Genomic DNA, 18,853 nt, shown 5'->3' on the forward strand with positions numbered 1-18,853 from the left:
TAGGGAACACAAAAAAATGCTCACTACTTCCGACATGGTTCAAAATGCGTCGCCTGTTAGTTTGTTGGTAAGACATAAGCTTACCGCATCCAAATGCAGTGATATGAAGACGGTATAGTTGTAAAATCGGTTTGAAACATAAATGTTCTGATGCGTTTCGCCCATCATCACGTTTTATAAATTCTGCATTTGTGATCAATTCAAAACATCAAATCTGTTGCATCACGAAGACATGGCACACTAGATATTGATTTTCAAAACAGTAGCAAAGGCTAGTGATGTCTGAAGAATATATATTACTTAATGATTTCTTCACAAAGTCACTTAGTTGATGTTTGATTTATCTGTACAGAAATGTTGCAACTGACAAAAAAAAAACAAAAAAGTTCGATGATGATGATAACGATGTGACGGATTCTATTTTCGGTCGATCTCGCATGGTAGTAGGTATCAATCAGATAACATTTCCGGAAACTAATGTTTTTGTCGGTGCAAGACTAAAGTTTCAAAGCTGTAGAGAAGCTTCAAATATTGAATGTGAAGTTTGCATGTGTATGAATGAGGCAAGAGATATATATCCCGAGAAAAGGTTGGAAACAATCACAACATACAACATAGAAAAGATCGTTTTAATTTTAGCCAGTTCAACATAGTTGTTGTTCTGTATCAATATTGTACTTAAATGCTATTGACATAACAAGGAAGAAGAACTATTTTTAGTTGATTATAACTGCTTGAAATCTCCCAAAATTGCCTACGTTAAATTAGTACTGGTTCATATTTAAATGTTTGCTTGGAAACGTGACAAACAAATAAAGAAAATTTAATTTTGTCGAGACACTTACTTCGGGAACTTTAACATGCAATTTATTTATTATTTGGTTATGTCGTCAGCTTGTGTGCTATCTAATATAGAATAAGGATAATAGATGAGTGAAAAGAATATAAACGTGAATTTTGTGTTTATTGAATTACATGAGTTTCGCATTATCATATTTGATTTGCATAGTGTACATTCGTCATAGTGTTTCCTAGTAAGTCTGCCTTATGGCGGCAGTAAAAGAAAAAAAACAGTTCTTAACGTGACCAAATCACTGCCCCTTAGCGTAGTGCTGGTATTTATCTCTGATGATAATACAAAAACAGTCCACAGCGTGCCCGGAAGACCGCACCCTAGAATCTGTCCTTTGGCGACATGAAAAAACTCAACAGCGCGTCCGGATGACCGCACCCTAGCATTCGTTAGAAATTGTCTCTTGGCGAAAGTTAAAAAAAAATCCACAGCGTGTCCGGATGACCGCACCATAGTATTTGCTAGTAATTGTCTGTTGGAAACAATAAAAAAGTCCACAGCGTGTCCGGATGACCGCAACCGAGCCCATAGCGTGTCTGGATAACATACTAGTTCACATGGTGGCCGTATGACGGAAATCCACTGTGTGACCATAGATTTTAATTTAATGGGTGTGACCGGGTGACCGCACTCTGGTCTGTTGACTTGTCATTAAGACACAATTGCTGAATAAGATTGTATTGTGTCCTGCCTACAAATAAATCAAAATGTTCACAGCATCTCCGGATGACCGCACTCAAGTCCATTGGCGTGCTCCGATGACGGCATCCTAATTCGTTGGCGTGTCTGCAAGACACTCTTTTTGTGAAAAAAAAATCCTTTGCAACGTGCATGGATTAAACAAAATACCCATCGTGTTCTAGTCCATTAACGTGGCAGTAAAGCCACATCCTAGCTCTGTACGATTAATACATCGGATTTATAAAAATTGACAAATATTTGGTATTTTCTGCCAAATGTGGGTAAAATATATTTCAGCATAGTCAAATGTCTTTAAGCATCATGTATCAATTTTCTTATAAATATAATAATCATCAAAAAAAATGGTAAATAGCGATAGAGTGAGAGAGTTATCGAAGAAGCTGTTTTCATAATAAGCCCAGAATTTTCGCACAAAATATATTAATTTTAGAGCTTTAGCGTATTCGGAAATATCAAAGGATCAATGTGCATTTACTCACGAATCCCGTTACCGATAGATACCTCGCGATGCTAATGGGAACCGAACGATTTCGGTGGTGGCTGCGTCGTTCAATCGTTCTCCTATAGTATGCTAATGATGAGGATAATATACACACAAAAAAAGAGCGACAACCATTCGTTGCTGAGTGGCTTCCACTGCGAAACGTGAAGCAAAGAGAATTTCAAGAATCTTTCTCGATGAAGAAAACTTATTTTATGTAAGACATTTTTTTAGACTATTTTGTGTTGTGCGTATTGTACGTTATCTAATATTGTTAATAATGATAAGCCTAATTGAAAACGAAAAACAATGTAAAATGTGTAAACAAACAAATGTTTCAGATATGAAACAGGTTTAATAATGAGAATGCCGTAAGGGGCTGTCCATAAACCACGTGGTCATTAGGGGGGGTTCGGCCAATGACCGTTTTGTATGGACAAATAAAATTTTTTGTATGGACTAATGACCACGCGGGGGGGGTTCAAAAGTCCCAAAAAAATGACCACGTGGTTTATGGACAGCCCCTAACTAGTTTGTTATATTATTTCTTGTGCTATTTTTATAGCTGCATAGCGTATAATCATCAGTAGGTCGGCACCTTTTGCAGAGTAAAAGAAAACGTCTGGTTTGGTTCGTTGACTAGATACTAATGAGACAAATTTTATTTGAATTTCAACCGCCTACTGTGACTTGCACTGCTAGGCGTTGCTATGGTATCTTATATACTAGTACATAGGTTAAATGATTATCGTTGCTTACTGCGATGCCTACTATGATTACAACACTCCTCCCTAAGCAAAGAATCCAATTAACCTATTATTTTCTTCCAGCTTCAGATTCGCCAGGGATTTTGTGAACCCATCCGCAGGTTGTTGCTTCGTGCTCACGTATCCCAATTCGATAATGCCTTGCTGTAGCACATCCCGAATGAAGTGGTACCGGATGTCTAGGTGCTTCGTCCGTGGATTGTATCCTTGGTTCCGAGCGATGCAGATGGCCGATTGATTGTCGCACCGGATAGGAATTCCCTGCACACCAAACATCTGTGACTGGAAGTGGTGCCACCAAAGCGCTTCCTGGATTGTGCGGGAAAGCGCGATGTATTCCGCTTCGCACGAGGACAACGCAACTGTTGGTTGCCGCTTCACGTTCCACGACACAGCTCCTCCCATGAAGGTGAACACGTATCCAGTAGTGGATTTCCTGGAGTCCGGTTCTCCTCCCCAATCGGCATCTGTGTAGCCAACCAGATTCGATGCCCGATCCTTCGAATACGTCAGTCGGCTTGATTTCGTACCTCGCAGGTACCGCATGATGCGTTTCACAGCATTCCAGTGACTGCGCCCAGGATTCGAATTGAATTGGCTGACTTGATTGACCGCAAAACTGATATCCGGCCGCGTCGCTTGCGCCAGATAGGTGAGACAGCCCACTGCCTCCTGGTATGGAACTTCTTTCATTTCACGGGTCTCGTCCGGCGTCGCCGGTGACATCGATTTGTCCAGCTTGATGCTTGCCTCTGCCGGTGTGGAGACTGGGTTGCAGTTCGCCAAGTTGAACCGCCGTAACACGCTGTCGATGTAGTGCTCCTGATCTACCCACAGCTCTCCGTTCTTCCGGTCCCGCGTGATCCTCAATCCCAAGCAGAAGGTCGCTTCGCCGAGGTCCTTCATTTTGAAGCGATTGTGGAGGAACGACTTCAATCTCCGCTTCAGCTTCACTTCGTTGGTGAAGATCAAGAAATCGTCCACGTAAATGGTGACGAAAATCATTTTCTCACCGTCGACCCGGAAGTACAGGCATGGGTCCACTTTGGACTGTTCCAGTCCGAACTCTTTCAGCGCTTTGTCCAGCTGGCTGTTCCACACACGGCTCGCCTGTTTGAGCCCGTACATTGCCTTCCGCAAGCGACAGACTTGTTTGGAGGTGCCAGCAAATCCTCGAGGAAACTCCATGTATATGACCTCGTCCGCCAGCTCGCCTTGAAGGAAAGCAGTAACAGCGTCCATCTGCTCTATATCGAGGTCGTGCTTTACCGCCAGCGCCAAGAGGTAGCGGATGGTGGAATACCGCACCACCGGGGAGTACACTTCGTCGTAGTCGATTCCTGGCCGCTGCGAGCACCCTTTCACGACCAAGCGGGCCTTGTACCGCTCGATCTCACCAGTTGGTCCTCGTTTCGTCCTGAAGACCCATTTGTTCCGGATTGCTTTCCGGTCGCTTGGAAGACTGGTTAGCTCCCACGTTTGATTCTCCTCCAGGGCCTTGATTTCCTCACGCATGGCCGCGATCCACTGTTCGCGATCCGGCCCGTTGAGCGCCTCCTCGTAGCTTTGAGGGTCATCGACCGTCGTGTTGGGAGACATCGATGTGGGCTGGGGGGAAACAACTTCGCCAGAAAAGGAACTATAGGTAACGAAATCAGAATACTTGCCTGGAATTCGGCGCTCCCGGTCGCTGCGCCTAAGCCCTTGCTGCTCAACAGCTGGCCTACCAAGTTGCGACGGGAGCGCAGGCTCGTTGCTCGCATCCAGAAATTCCGGATCACTTGACTCGCTGTCGGATGATGTCAGCTCTCCAATCTCGTCTTCAGTGAGCTCACCGCCACCGATTCTCGGTTCCGCAACCGGGTTCATCTCGCCAGTTGCAGTCGACTCATCGATCGAGTACAGCTCCATGAACTGTATTTGCTGCTGGTTCTCCTCACGTTCGACCAAATATTGCGGTTCGCCTTCCTGAACCACAACCACGTCGCGGCCGATCCGGATGTCACGCTTGACCGGATCGTATAAACGATACCCCTTGGTACCGTCGGCGTATCCCACGAAAATCGCTTTCTGGGATTTGGCGTCGAACTTCCTTCTTCGTTGCTTCGGCACGTGGACCAACGCTAGCGATCCAAAAATCCTCAAGTGTCGCAAATCCGGCTTCTTACCACGCTTCTTCCGGTGTCGTCTCGATTGACCTCGTCGGGCTCCGGTTCACGAGGTACGCTGCCGTTGAAACTGCCTCGGCCCAAAATTTCTTCGGTAGGCGCGAATCGTTCAGCATGCTTCGGGCTTTCTCGATGAGCGTCCGGTTCATTCTCTCCGCCACACCATTTTGCTCGGGGGTGTACGGACAAGTTTTCTCGTGGCGTACTCCATCCTTGGCCATGCTGCGTCTGAACGATGCATTCACATACTCGGTTCCGTTATCCGTCCTCAGAACCTTCAGCTTTCGTCCTGTTTGGCGCTCGGCCATTGCTTTGAACGTTTCATACGCCCCAAACGCTTCGCTTTTTCGTTCCAGGAAATAGAGGAACACCTTCCGGCTCGCATCGTCGATGAATGTCATCACGTAACGGCTGCCACCGAGAGATGGAACTTCGATGGGTCCTACCAGGTCCGAGTGTACCAAGTCCAATAGCCCTTCGGCTCGCGAAACACTGGAAGGAAAAGGATTACGTGCATGCTTACCCTCGATACAAGCGATGCACTCCGGAATAGCGTCATCCCGCAATTCGAAGCCGTCCGCCATCGTCACCAACTTCCGCAAGCTTTGGCGATTCAGATGACCTAGCCGCCTGTGCCAGATGGATGCGCTCGGTGCCATTAGCGCCTGCTCGTTGTTCCGGTTAAGCTTGTACAGGCCACCCACGTGTGTGCCGGATGCGATCACGTTCCCATCGTTCTCGCGGACTTCGCATCGCTCCGCGTCGAAAAACACCGTCAGTCCCTTCTGGCAAATTTTGCTGATAGAAAGGAGATTGGTGGCCAGTTCCGGGATTTGCAGCACATCCTTCACTTCGATGGGGCCTTCTTCGAGATCCAGCTTGACCAGACCCTTCGCGACAGACATCATGTTGCCGTTGTTCGCCGTGCCAACCGGGTGCGCCATGTGCTGTTGCTTCACAAAGCCGTTGCCACTCCGAGACATGTGGCACGTGGCGCCGGAGTCGAAGTACCACTCCTCACTACTTACCTCACCCATCGCAAAAACGCTGCACAATGCTTTGCCCGACGTCCTCTGTGGGGTTTGCTTCTGTGGGCACTTTGCTGCAAAATGCCCCCGCTTCTTGCAGTTGTGGCACGTGTCGTCCTTCTTCGATGTGCCACCGTTGCCACCACGTCGTCGTCGTGCCGGGTTGGAGTACAACGCACCGTCGGCGCCGTCGTTTTTCGGTCCACTCGGTAGCTTCACATCTTGCAAAATTTTTGCCTTCACCGCGTCCGACGTTAACGCAGTGCCCGATGCCTCAAGTCCCATTATCATGGGTTCATAGTGCTCCGGAAGTCCCATGAGCAACAACGCAGCCAGCCATGAGTCGTCCACTTTGAAGCCGATTCCCGCAAGTTTGTGCGCCGTGGACATCAGCTCGTCGACGTACGATTCCACGCTGCCGCATTCGTCCAATCGAATCGAGGTTAGCTTTCGCAACAACCCGATTTTCCTCGTCAGGCCGTTGTCCTGGAAAGCGTTCCGCAGCTGCTCCCAGGCTTCCTGAGCGTCCTTCGCGTCCTGCACCAGGCTGTAGTTCGTGTAGTTCGTGTAGTCTCCAGGCTCAAGCAAATCGTGGCCAACGCTCGCAAACTAACCTCCTCGTCAATTTGCTGCCCCGCCGGGGGCGATACCGCGTACCACGTGCCCTCGCGAATGAGCGTCATTTTCATCGCGAACGCCCACGTGGAGTAATTTTCGCGTCCCTTCAGCTTCTCGATGATGGGCATGGCGACCGCGCTGATCCGTCCGTTCCCAGCGGCCGGCACTCCGGCTCCGCCCACGGCACCAGGTAATCCAGCTCCGATTCCGCTTGCTCCATTCTGCTGCTGACGGTTCATCGCGAATATTTTCACTAACATTTAACTTTTCTTCTGGCTATGGCCAGCCTCGGGCCCATAACCTTTTGCAGAGTAAAAGAAAACGTCTGGTTTGGTTCGTTGACTAGATACTAATGAGACAAATTTTATTTGGATTTCAACCGCCTACTGTGACTTGCACTGCTAGGCGTTGCTATGGTATCTTTAGGGACAATGGAAATTCGCGATTTCGCGGAAGCCGCGAAATCCGCGAAATTGGGCTATGGCCGCAAAATTCAAGAAATCCCGCGAAATGCTGCGAAATTTGACAAAACTGTAAAAATACCTTACATATTCCCATAAATTTCAAATTTTTAAAAATTGACAGATAATTTTCGACAGTTTGAGATTATTTACGATTCCGTATCTGCATAATAAAAAAATCATTGCATCAAATGTATGCTTCTTTCTTGAAAAATCATAAAACTTGTTACTTTTTTAAATGAATTATTCATTTGACATGCAAAATTGATTTTTTTTTTCAAAAAAAATGGTCAAAAACATAGGACCGCGACATTGCCGCGAAATTCACAATAGTAGCCCGTGAAATTTAAGAAATTTTACCGCGAATTTCCATTGTCCCTAGGTATCTTATATACTAGTACATAGGTTAAATGATTATCGTTGCTTACTGCGATGCCTACTATGATTACAACAGCACCAGAGGCACGTTCTCCTTCATTTGGGAAATTTGTTCCATCGCCATGAACACGAGCCTATTCATCATTTATCTGAGGGAGAAGGGAAGGTAAAAATGATAGGACAGGGAAAAAGACAGATAAAGCAATAGGATCGTTATACACGCATGAGCGTACCATAACGGGTTCACACAGCGTCCTGAAAAGAACACTGTAATAACGCATAAGTGTACTAAAATGGGTGATTGTTACCATAGCGGGTCAAGAACAACCAGAGTTACGCAATATCATTATTTTCAGGTGACTACTGAAATTCCACCATCATCACTAACACTCCAGGCCGTTCAATATCAAAACGACAATGACAGACAACGACCTGATATTGACCAGCACTCTAGCTTACAATCATTGCAACTGATGCGATATTTTAGTTGTTTTCGCCAAAACTCAACTTTTTGTGACCAACCTGCAAAACTTGTTGTACCACTTATTAAAATATCATCTTGGTAAATCTTCATTTGGATTTTTAAACGAATTTTAAAGATGGCCTATCAGTGAATAGAGAGGCAAGTTTTATTTTATGCACTCTTATCCAGTGTTAATTATATAGCGAGAACATTTAAGACCATAATGAAATCTGTAGAAGAAAAATTCAGGAAATATGAAATCCGAACCCTTTCATGATACATCTATCCTGTCGTTAAGTTATTAGGACACTTTCATATTGTGGAATGAAATTTACATATTTTTTTTTCAGAAAAAAAACTTTTATTCCTGAGAGGAGAGTGGATGTGTGATAGTGGATTCATACTAATATATGTACCAGTTGGTAACGACGCACGGCACATCTTGTGATCGCAGTAGGCATGGCAAACCATAGCCACCCACGACGTCGTCACTCGTCTTGTAACGTCAAAGTGTAAAGTGCGTGTGATTCCCACAGCTCCCGCTTGCTCGCAGTCAATCTAAAGCGCACAGTTTTAAAAGATGAATTTTTCATTTTAACCCTAAAAGGGATACCTTCATGGCCTCAGTTTCGTCACCTCGCTGAGTGTGTTCCATCAAAGACGAGCTCTGAAAGGCGTCTGGGGTCCAATGGACCCCAGGTATCCCTTTTAGGGTTAAACATTCTGCATACAAAAACCTTTTTTAATATATAAACTCTTAACAGGTATCAATTGAAATACTTTGAATAAAAATACAAAAATAGTTGGTTATGAAAAATGATTGTATTTTCGCTATACAAAGTTGTGCCCATACTTTCTGGGACACCCTATATCTACATGTATACGCAGATTTAGCAATGGATAAAGAGTTTTATTTTTGATCAGAATTCAAGATTCGTCTAAGATGGAGTATTATATCTGTGGTATTGATCTCTGTAGGCAAATTATTTACTTAACTGGTCGATGTACCCAGATAATAAGGCTAAAGTATGCAGGGGTTTCTATGATGAACCGATGGGTATCCGTTTCGCCCCGTACCTTTCCTGCTAGCCCTAAAAAAACACACACGGTTTACAATCTTCACAATAAAGACATTCTACCTGCTGTAAATGGATGAAATACGTAGGAAACAAGTTAAAGTTGTAAGCCAACTGATAATATGTTAAGTTTTTCTATGTTATACAGGCCTAACATACGCATTTGCTTAGGGTGTCCCTAAACCCCCTAATACAAAATAGAATTGCCGCTTGAACACCTACAATCCGGATTTCAAACACCCTGTTGAATAAGAGTACCCAATCCAAAAATTGTATGTTCAGGTGTTGAGGTTGTAATACAAAGCCAACTGCCACTTCACCTCGGACTTGAAAATTGTTATGCACAGTGACTTGAACGTTGGGAACCATTTGGAAGCTCTTCCTCTTCGAATCAGAGAGATATGAGTGTCTCCTTACGCGTTCGTCGCCATGAAAGCTGAGTGAGATGGCAGACACGCCATAATTAAATTCAATACGTTACTGCGAGAGAACGCATATAGCCAGCGGAAGGCTCGTTCTGCCTGTAGTGGGCCGATAAAGAGCTTTCGATGGGTGGTGGGTGGAAAACTCTCGTGTGTCAAAAGAAATTATATTGGTAACCAGGACCAGTGGTGCCAGTTTGTATTGATGTTCACATTCAATACGTTCCATGAACTTTCAGGATTTTTTAGTTAGTTAGTCATCGGTTGACGATTAACTGTGAAAGATATCATACTAACCGATTATACTATAACTGAAAACTATAATTAACCCTCTAGGGTAGGGCGGGGCAAGATGAGCACCCTAAGGATCACGTTGAGTTTATTGAAAGTTAACACAGTTTTTCAAAGTACCTCTCAGTAGTTCTTTTCTATATCATGTTTTCTATCACCCATAAACATGGGAGGGCTCAAAACTCACAATAAGGATGATTTATTTGACTAAACAAAAAAGATGTTTTATGGTCAGTTCGAACATGCTACGGGGCAAGACGAGCACCCCTACGGGGCAAGAAGAGCACTTCATTAAAATCCCAATATTTTAACAATAAATTTACCATACAGTGATTGATATAGTAAACCTTGTTTATAGCTATGGTATCACGTTCTATAATTATCAATTTTTTTTTTCGATTATTGAAAAAAAATGCGGTTTTATAATACTTTATACAAAGTGACCCGAAAAACAATAAACGATTATTAAGTTGCTTATTTTTAGGAATTTACGCAACCAAATAGTTGCAGAGGTCACGGAAACCTATGCTCGACACTATTGAGTGGATTACAATAATTTCAAAACATTTTCTATATTCCCCTAATGGGGAATAATGGGTGCTCATCTTGCCCCACTATAGTTAAATAACCAAAATTGAAAAAAAAATTAATGTTTGTTTTTAGAAAATATTTTCTAATGTAAATTAAAATGCTTTGCAATAAGCTAGTAATGTTGGCTAATAACCAGAATTATGGTAAAAATTTGATTCTGACATAAAAAACCTTATTTTGTACTGATGATTTCTTATAAGAAAATGCTAAAAATTCATGCTATTGACTAATATGACGATATTTTTTAATTCGTTCATTATGAAGTACCTTTTATCAAGTTTACAAACAGGATGAACATTATTCTAACGGATTATGAAGTTGTTTGGGCAAAATTCATCATAAAAGTAGTAAAACGAAGGGGTGCTCATCTTGCCCCGGGTGGCCATCTTGCCCCGTCCTACCCTACTTCCCATGGTTGCTCCAGAGCACCATCCATTTTTGACAAACTAACTGCAATATTTTTTGCCAATTTCTCATCGTAATAGGCTGTTTTACCTCACGCAAATCTGCCAAGAAAAGGCCTACTTTCACACACCAAATTAGCAGTGCTGATTCATGACAGCACTGATTTGCGTTGCATAATGAACCATTACAACACTGTTTTCAGTTTTGATCAACTTCTTGATGCTTTCTGGGCGCAGTTTCGAAAAAATATGACAACTGCACATTTAACCTGCTATGATCAGACTTTCTTAAACATGGCTATTAACATCAATGTGCAATTTAAGGAAAAAGTTTTGTTAAAAACTATCCTCCAGCGGTTATCTATGAAATTGCTAAAAAAAAAAACGTTGTACGCAACTCGGTGCAGCACTCGATTTTTAGAGCACTTATGGTAATTATCTAACTCAGCAAGCCTCGTTGAATAAATGTACGACTCGTGCTGTAAAAATCTTTATTCTGTATCTTGTTGTATAATCTACTATTAGAATATGATTGTATTCTCAATAGGTAAATCCAACTGCTTACTACTTGTTTCAATAGTTGAACTATAGATAAACAATAAAAAAAACTATTGATTTACTAAGAGCGCTTCATAGAATTTTGTCATCAAATAAAACAGAACACAGCAGCTTTTCAATAGAAATGATTTGATTATTGAAGTAAAATTGCTTATATATTGAGTAAAAATTGACAGTCCAACCAACGTTAGCCAAAACAACTCTTAGTGGAAGCCCTACAGTTCCTACATTCTAGCCGTGCAGTCTTTTACGGTATTGCTTGATCCACATCTGAATGTTCTGCAGGTGAACCTGCCGTGCTCCCCGCACCGATCCCGGATCGTTTTCATCCGCTGCGCGCAAATCAATATGATGAGCCCCTTCCGGAATCAACACAATCTTGATAGCGTTATTGCTGGATCGCAGAACACCACCTCCCGACCACGGATCCATAAGACCATTGCTGAACACAATGTTGGAAGCACCACTGGAATAAAAATAGGGTTGTTAGGCAAGCCTATGGAATACCTAGAAAACCTAGAAAACTCACTCCAAATGTAATCCACCGTAGGCGGTTAAAGCCGCATTCTTCTTCGGTCGCACTCCGAACTGTTTGAAGCAGTCATCTGAAAACTTCTTCTCGTCCCAGGGTTTCTTCGGGAACATGTCTTTTCCGGATCCTTCGGAACACATCGGCATCCACATTTCCGTACACGATTGGAAGTCCCAACCGGAGGTTCCCATATTGTCATCGTAGGCATTGGCAATGTTCAAGCACTTGGTTTGGCCGGTGTAGTTCGAGTAGATGCTCAAGGCTTCCTGAAGACGACCAATCAACTCCATCCCGGTGAAGTTCTGAGCAAGGCGACCGCAGAACTCTCGCACTGGATACGCCGGAACCGGTGCCAAGAAACTCGAGTTGTAGGGGTAGTTAATCATAGCCAGGTTTCCGTAAACATCCGTAAGATAGTCGAAGAACGTCCCGGTGATGTCTTCTGCCTTGGTGATGTTTCCACAGAACTTGAACTTATCCTTCAGGACTTTCAAGCCATCAGCCGTCGAAGAGTAGTTCTTCAGGACATCCCACGAGTTGGCAATGTTTACAGAACATTCTTTGGTGTAAGAAACGCTGAAGACCGACGTCAAAATTTGACTGAACACTCCGCAATCGGTATCAAATTGACGAATCGGAGCAGACGAAGCAATGGCACCCGTCACCAGATGCGGATACTTCATACGGAACCACGCGGCCAGCATTCCACCGTAGGACCCTCCGAAGGCAATCACCGGTCGACCGCGACTTGACCGATTGGAGGGGTTGATCTCCGCAAGCAAATCGGCGAAATCCGCCAAAGCCTGCTCGGATGTGAGATATCCCAGATGTTTCGGAGAATCGTAGGACGCGTTACCAAACGGGAGAGTTTTACCGTAGTAACGATGTTCCGCAAACACCAGCGACGCCTTCAACTTGGGTGCAATTTCCCACATGAACCCGGTGTTTTGCGCAAAGTTTTCAATATCACCCTCGTTACCAGTGTAGAAGAGAATGGGACCTTTTCCATCCGAATTGTAGGTGTCATTGACCAGATATCTACATTTGGAAAGGGGGTGGACGATTGAGAGTCATATGTAAAATTGTTGTGATCATCGGATCGCACTAACCTCATTTTGAATGTGACAGTCTCGTTCACATACGTGAAATGATCCAGCGGAACATCCAGATACTTGGTTTGATATTCATATTTAGCACTGATTTGAATCATCATGGAACAAATGACGAGAAATCCGAGTATCGGAAAATGAGATTTTTCGGATGTCATGTTAAAGATGGAATAACTGTAAAATTAAGAACAAAATCTTGAACTGAGTCTTTGAAATATAAAAGGAATCATACTTACAAACTGTAGCGAGTAAAATGTACAACTCAAAAATAACAAAAACACATCACCTATTATGACTCAGTCTCTATCGGCGAAATTTGACTCTTATCAATTAGCAAGTAGTAGAGTCGAAGGCATTAAACCGACTGCAATACAAAACAAAACCAACATTCAAATGTTATTACAAAATGAAAACACAGCCACAACCGGCACCAGCCTCGGAAGGAAAGCAGTAAATAGCTTCCTTTCTGTCAAACAGCTGACGGAAGATTGAATTCCGCTGAGAAAACTGAGAAGATTTAGGAGCTGCTCTATGATTTACATCCCACATTCCCACATAACAGGGCAGCAGAGAGAAAACTGTTTAAGTACGTATGAGAGAGTGACGACTGTACGCCTCTCAGAGAGCTGTATGCGTGACTCGTCGAAATGACATTCATAAAAGGAAACACAGTTAAAAAAAACTTAGAGCTGGAAGATATAGATGTAAAAGTAAACTATTGAAAACTATACACTGAATAGAGATAATAAACCATAGACGAAGAATGTCGCTGGTGTCACTGCCGCAACATGTCCTGCTGGCGGAAATTGTCAGAATTGTAAGCGAAAAAGTATGCAGTTTGCCAGAAAGAACCCGACTTGTTTGCGCACGAGAACAAATGGAAGAGCAGCGACATTGGTCCTCTATTGTAAACTGTCACTATTGCGATTGCAATAACACCTTCATAGCCACAAATATGATAAAAATACATGTACCGTAAAACAGGGTATCGTTGATAATGCGGGTAACTTTGATAGTGCGACAGGCATTGTATAGTTTATCTTAGAACTATGAGTCCTTTAACCAGTTAAGAAAAAGGCAAACGTAGATCAATGCTATACATATGAAAGTTCATCTTAGACGTATTATCATTAAAACCTAGTTTAAATACAACTTCTTGGACAAAAAATAAGAATTGTTGTTATTTTTGTCATTTGTCAACCCCTTCAAATAATCTGTTATACGATTTCGTTATAACTATTTTTTCAATGAATGGACTTTTATTCTCGATAGATTCATCATGGTATATTCCAAATCTGGCATTGAATCTCTTAACGAAGTGTGTTTTTACGAAATGGAAGCAAAATTACGACATAAATCTCCATACATCGATAAACGCCTAAAAGTATGCAATGCCCTTGTAATATCATGTAGATAAATCTGTGTTGCTCAAAATTTATTAATAAAACATTAAAAAGCATCCCTAAATAAGTGAACTCTCCATGAATAGCATGTAATCTTATGTTGATGTACCGTTAAACATATATTTTTTATAAAGATAATGATTTTTGATAGCTAAATTCACTGTTTTTCACTCAGTACTCTACAAACTCATTTTTATATGTAGAATTTAGTAAAAAATCAATGTTTTGATATAATAATTCTACCTTTTATATTCCACAAGGCTTCTCTCATCAAGTTCATACTCCTAAGATTTCAATCTGTGATTATTTTTTTAAGATTTGATGTATTTTTAGGGCAATATCAAAGTTACCCCAAGATGAAAATCTGATTCACGCTCATATGGAAAACTAAAAGTGACCCAAAATATTTAAGATTATCGAATCTTTCAATTGCAATTGATAACTGATACCCCAGTACTTGTTTTAAAAATACAAAACTGGGGGAAATACTTTTACATGAAAAAATATGAGGAAAATTCGCTGAAAAACTATCAAAGTTACCTCATGTTACGGTAATTAAAATTATCACCAACCCGCCATCAATCTAATAACATGTTACTATCTGAAGGTGCTATTCATGGTATTACATTGAGTACATGTTATACAGTTTTCCAGCCATAACATGGTATTAAAGCGCCGACTACTTATTGAAATTTATTTACATAATCTCTCAAATGAATTTTGTGTTCAAATATTGAAGAGAGTACCTGGCCATCACGTTTTTACTTGTTTATTTTTGAAAAACCGACAAATTAAATGAGTGAACCCAAAGATGGCCGTCAGAATGGGTGCAATGTAGAGCTTAGATCTCGTCACCATATAAACGCACAGGGCTGCAAACAGTAGGGTGGGACGGGGCAAGATGGGTCGCGGGGCAAGATGGGTCAGTGCCATTTTTGGGCGCATTACTCATGTTTTGTTTATATTAATAATTTTGTTAGATGACCAGCATGAATATACAAAAGTTTGGGACATTGATTGAAAAATTATTCACTCTCATTGGAAATAAAAAATAAAATGGTTTTTATCCATTTTTCTTATGCGATACATTCCATATAATCTCCATATAAACGGCCGCGGGGCAAGATGGGTCACCTTCAATTTTGAGCGTATTTTTGGAGCATTCAAAAGTTATTTATTTTTTATTACAAGACTATCTCATAAATGACTTCAATCAAGCGGAATGAACATTCAAAATTATAACATAAAATTATGATATTTTTTTAGTGAAAACATCGATTTTCAAGTCGCCTTAGGACCACTCAAACCGTAAAGTTTTTTATATTCCAAATAAAGCTATAAAATGTTTACTAGTAGCTCTTGTTTACTCAGTATGGATATGGAGCGTATATGAATGCGGAACAAATCATATATTTTGACGTTTTTCGTTGAGAAAATTGTGAACTACTTAAAAGGTGACCCATCTTGCCCCGCACTTTTTTCACGGTGCAAAATCGATCACTTTTCAAAACTGCTCGTTTAACATCATATTTTGTATTTAATGAACTTTTTATCGACTTTTAGCATAGCTAACTAGTGTATTAAAGAGTAGCGGACGAATACAAACCAATACGATTTGTATTTACAAAGTTTTGGTGATCCATCCTTATGCGACCCATCTTGCCCCGCCCCACCCTACTTTTAGTTTTTTTTTCAATTTATAGAAATTTATACAAAATTATTCAGGATCACCTTTAAAGACAATGCCAGAAATTATTTGAGGATTCATCAAAAAAAATCTGAAACAATGATTCTGATTCTTGCAGAGTTGAATGATTTTAGGAAGAATTCCTCTTGAGATTGCTCTTAGTATCCGTGCAAAATGCTTCCATAACCATGGATTTCTTCAAAAAAATATTTTGAGAAAATCCTTTTAAGAATTCTCCCAGGAATTTTTCCTTGGCACTTCTTTAGCAGTTTATCAAGAACTTTCTCAAAAGATTCATCTTAAAACTGGTCCACGAAATTCCTCAGAAACTTCATCCGAAATTCTTCCTGGGATTTCTTAAGGGATGCTATAGAAAAAACCTTCAAGAATATTTTTTTTGAAAAAAAAAAACATTTTGAAGCGAATTCTGCAGAAAAATTGTCAGATTTTTTTCCTGGAGCTTCTCGTTTGAATTTGTTTAAAATAATTTCTAGTACAGTAGACGTTCGATAACTGCAGTATGTTTACGTTTCACTTAGCGAACGAAATTCGATAACTGCAACGCCTGACAGATGTCAACAACCAATCAATTGACGTAAAATAAACGTGAAATTCATTCAAGTGCTCACTAGGGCTAACATATCGCACCATTTTGACGTTTGGCGGTGTGATAATTGCAAATTTGTTGCACTTACCGGATTTGCAGCTAAACCGCTTGCAACGACCGAGCATCTACTGTAATTTCTCAAGAAAATTCCTCCAAACTTTTCTCCAAAAATTGGTATTTTAGTTGAATTTTTTTACAAAGCATGTGTGATTCTTTCAAAAAACTCTTCGAGTGTTTTCCTTTAGAAATTAGGATTTTTTTCCAGAACCTTTTTTAGAACGTTTTGCTATTTTTTCCATTTGCACCTTCAAGCATTACTCCATTTATTCATGAAATTAATCTAGAAACCCTTCGAGAGATTGTTCTGGAAATTTATCCGGGGGTTTCTCCAGTAGCTCCTTAATATATTGCTCTAGGCATTTTTTTTGGATTTATTCAAACATTCCTTCAGGGATTCTTCAGGATTTTTTTATTCCAAAGATTCTCTCAACAAATCCTACAGAAATAACTTTTCCTTAGCCATTTCCAAGGAAATTTGAAAGAAATTGTCCTGTGAATACCTCCAGAGGGTTATCCAGCTCTTCCAGATATTATTACAATGATAACTTCAAAAAAATTGTTTCTATTTCTTCAGTTACTGCCGTGTGCAGCATAGTTATCCCATATTCTATGGGAATCCCAGAGTAGTTCTCTAACGAACTTCTTCTGGTTTTTTCTACTGTTTAGGGATTTTTGTGTGTAAATCCCTTCATGAGGGTGACGGCTTCTATTCCACGTCGATCCAGGAACTTTTTTGAAAGGTACCCGGATAAAAAATACAATAGAAAAACATAGGATTCTAATGTAACAGTACCATTGAAAACCATGCTCTCACAATAGAATTCAATGTTAAAATAACAATAGAAAAACAATAGAATCAAATGTTTCTAACAATAGAATCCAATGTGAATGAGCATTTCACATTGAATTGAATAGGTTGTTAAGTATCGTAACAATACAAAAAAGTACTTTTTTCCATACAAGTTTTTTCGCAAAACAGAAGTTTCTAATGTAAATGAAATGTTGTTAATACATATACGTGGAATCAAATGTACCGTAGATTTTTATGTATTTGTATTGTTTTGAACTGTTAAATATGCCGAGAACTGGCTGTTTTGAACTGTGAATTTACATTAGATTTAATGGTTTGGGGATGGTTTTCTATTGTGAAACAGAAGATTCTTATGTTTTCGAATTGTTTGAAACAATTAAATGCTCAGTAAACGTATTGTTTTGGGTAGTGATTTTATTTATGGTTCCACATTTGATTCAATTGTTTTGGAATAGTTTTCTATTGTAAAGCAGAACATACTGTTTGTCCTGTGTTTACATTGAATCCAATGCTTTGGGTATCGTTTTCTATTGTAATACAGAAGATTCTTATGTTTTCGAATTGTTTCAAACAGTGAATTGCACGGTAAACGTATTGTTTTGTGTAATAAATTTATTACTGGATCCACATTTGCTTCAATGGTTTGGAAATAGTTTTCTATTGTGATACAGAAGATTCTTATGTTTTCATATTGTTCTTTGAGCAGTGACTTAATTACACATTAGATTCTATTGTTTTGGAATTGCTTTCAATTGTGATTACGGAACACACTATTTTGCCCTATTTTCACGGTAAATCCAATGGTTGAGGAATTGTTTTCTATTGTGAAACAGAAAATTCTAACGTTTTGGAATAGTTTTATTTTACAAACGAATATGAACATTTTGGAATGGTTTGATCTATTTCTGCTTTTTATTTTTGTTACTGATTGCTTGAAAAAATCAGAAAAACAGTGAATCTGAACTATCTTTATGCATTTGGACTAGAAACTTGTATATTTTATGCTACATTCAGGGCTACATTTCAAGAGCACAGATCGAACAATTATCTAATATTTGGATCAATCATGTCATAAATTATAATTTCCTTGATTTCTTAGGCATAGAGTATCTTCGTGCCTGCCATTCCATAACCACATGCAAAGTGGTTATAGGCAGAGGAAACAATCAGTTAATAACTGTGGAAATGCTCATAGAACACTGAACTAAGAAGCAGATTTTGTCCCAATAAGGACGTCACACTAAGAAGAAGGACAATAAGAAAATTTACAGAGGTACCTGTAGGAGTTCTTCCAAGGATTACTTTAGAAAATCCTTCAAGGCTCCCTTTGAAATTTATTGAAGGATTTCTTCAAAAATTACACCAGTGTCTTTGATTACGATT

The 18,853-nt window shown here is 40.5% G+C and overlaps 1 protein-coding gene across 1 annotated transcript; it reads right to left on the minus strand.

Moving 5' to 3' along the window:
- Positions 1-11,373: 11,373 nt before the first annotated feature.
- On the minus strand, positions 11,374-13,401 carry LOC109431131 (lysosomal Pro-X carboxypeptidase). Its single transcript, XM_019707319.3, has 4 exons — positions 13,139-13,401; positions 12,903-13,076; positions 11,791-12,831; positions 11,374-11,727 (listed from the first exon to the last, which is right to left on the minus strand). The coding sequence occupies exons 2-4, from the start codon at positions 13,058-13,060 to the stop codon at positions 11,493-11,495; spliced, it is 1,434 nt and encodes a 477-aa protein (XP_019562864.2). The 5' UTR covers positions 13,061-13,076; positions 13,139-13,401; the 3' UTR covers positions 11,374-11,492.
- Between the last annotated feature and the right edge of the window lie 5,452 nt (positions 13,402-18,853).

Source organism: Aedes albopictus, chromosome 1 (assembly GCF_035046485.1).
Source record: "Aedes albopictus strain Foshan chromosome 1, AalbF5, whole genome shotgun sequence".
Taxonomy (NCBI): Eukaryota; Metazoa; Arthropoda; class Insecta; order Diptera; family Culicidae; genus Aedes; species Aedes albopictus.